The 407-nt window shown below is 61.4% G+C and overlaps 1 protein-coding gene across 1 annotated transcript in view; it reads right to left on the reverse strand.

The window, feature by feature from the left end:
- Positions 1-76: 76 nt before the first annotated feature.
- The window catches only part of LOC115949143 (feather keratin B-4-like), an 8,563-nt gene continuing 8,232 nt past the window's right edge, over positions 77-407 (reverse strand). The window contains exon 2 of the mRNA XM_031065493.1: positions 77-404. Coding sequence (XP_030921353.1) covers positions 77-404 — 328 coding nt within the window. The remainder of the gene's footprint in view (positions 405-407) is intronic.

The raw sequence follows: 407 nt of genomic DNA on the forward strand, positions 1-407 counted from the left end.
ACAGAGAGACGTCTTAAATGCCTGAGATGAGTTCCAGAGAGTGGGTGGTTGGTGTCAGGAGTGGTGCTGAGGCTCCTTAGCAGTTGTAGCCATAGCCCCTTCTGCCATAGCAGCCCAGGCCTCCCAGCCCGTAGCCAAATCCACGGCCATAGCCAATGCCATAGCCAAAGCCACCAAAGCCAAAGCCCCCAGAGATGGGCTGTCCCTGCACATTGAGCTCAGTGCCCAGAGCAGCCGAGGAGGTGGATCCGACGGCGGTGTTCTGGGGGAAGGAGGTCATGATGGGTCCCGGCAGGGTGACCAGCACAGGGGAAGGGTCGATGATGACGCGGGAATCCTGGCATTGCAGGGCACAGGGCTCGTTGCAGCTGTTGGCCAGCGGGGTGGGTCCGCAGGGACGGCAGAGG

Source organism: Geospiza fortis, unplaced genomic scaffold, assembly GCF_000277835.1.
Source record: "Geospiza fortis unplaced genomic scaffold, GeoFor_1.0 scaffold667, whole genome shotgun sequence".
NCBI lineage: Eukaryota > Metazoa > Chordata > Aves > Passeriformes > Thraupidae > Geospiza > Geospiza fortis.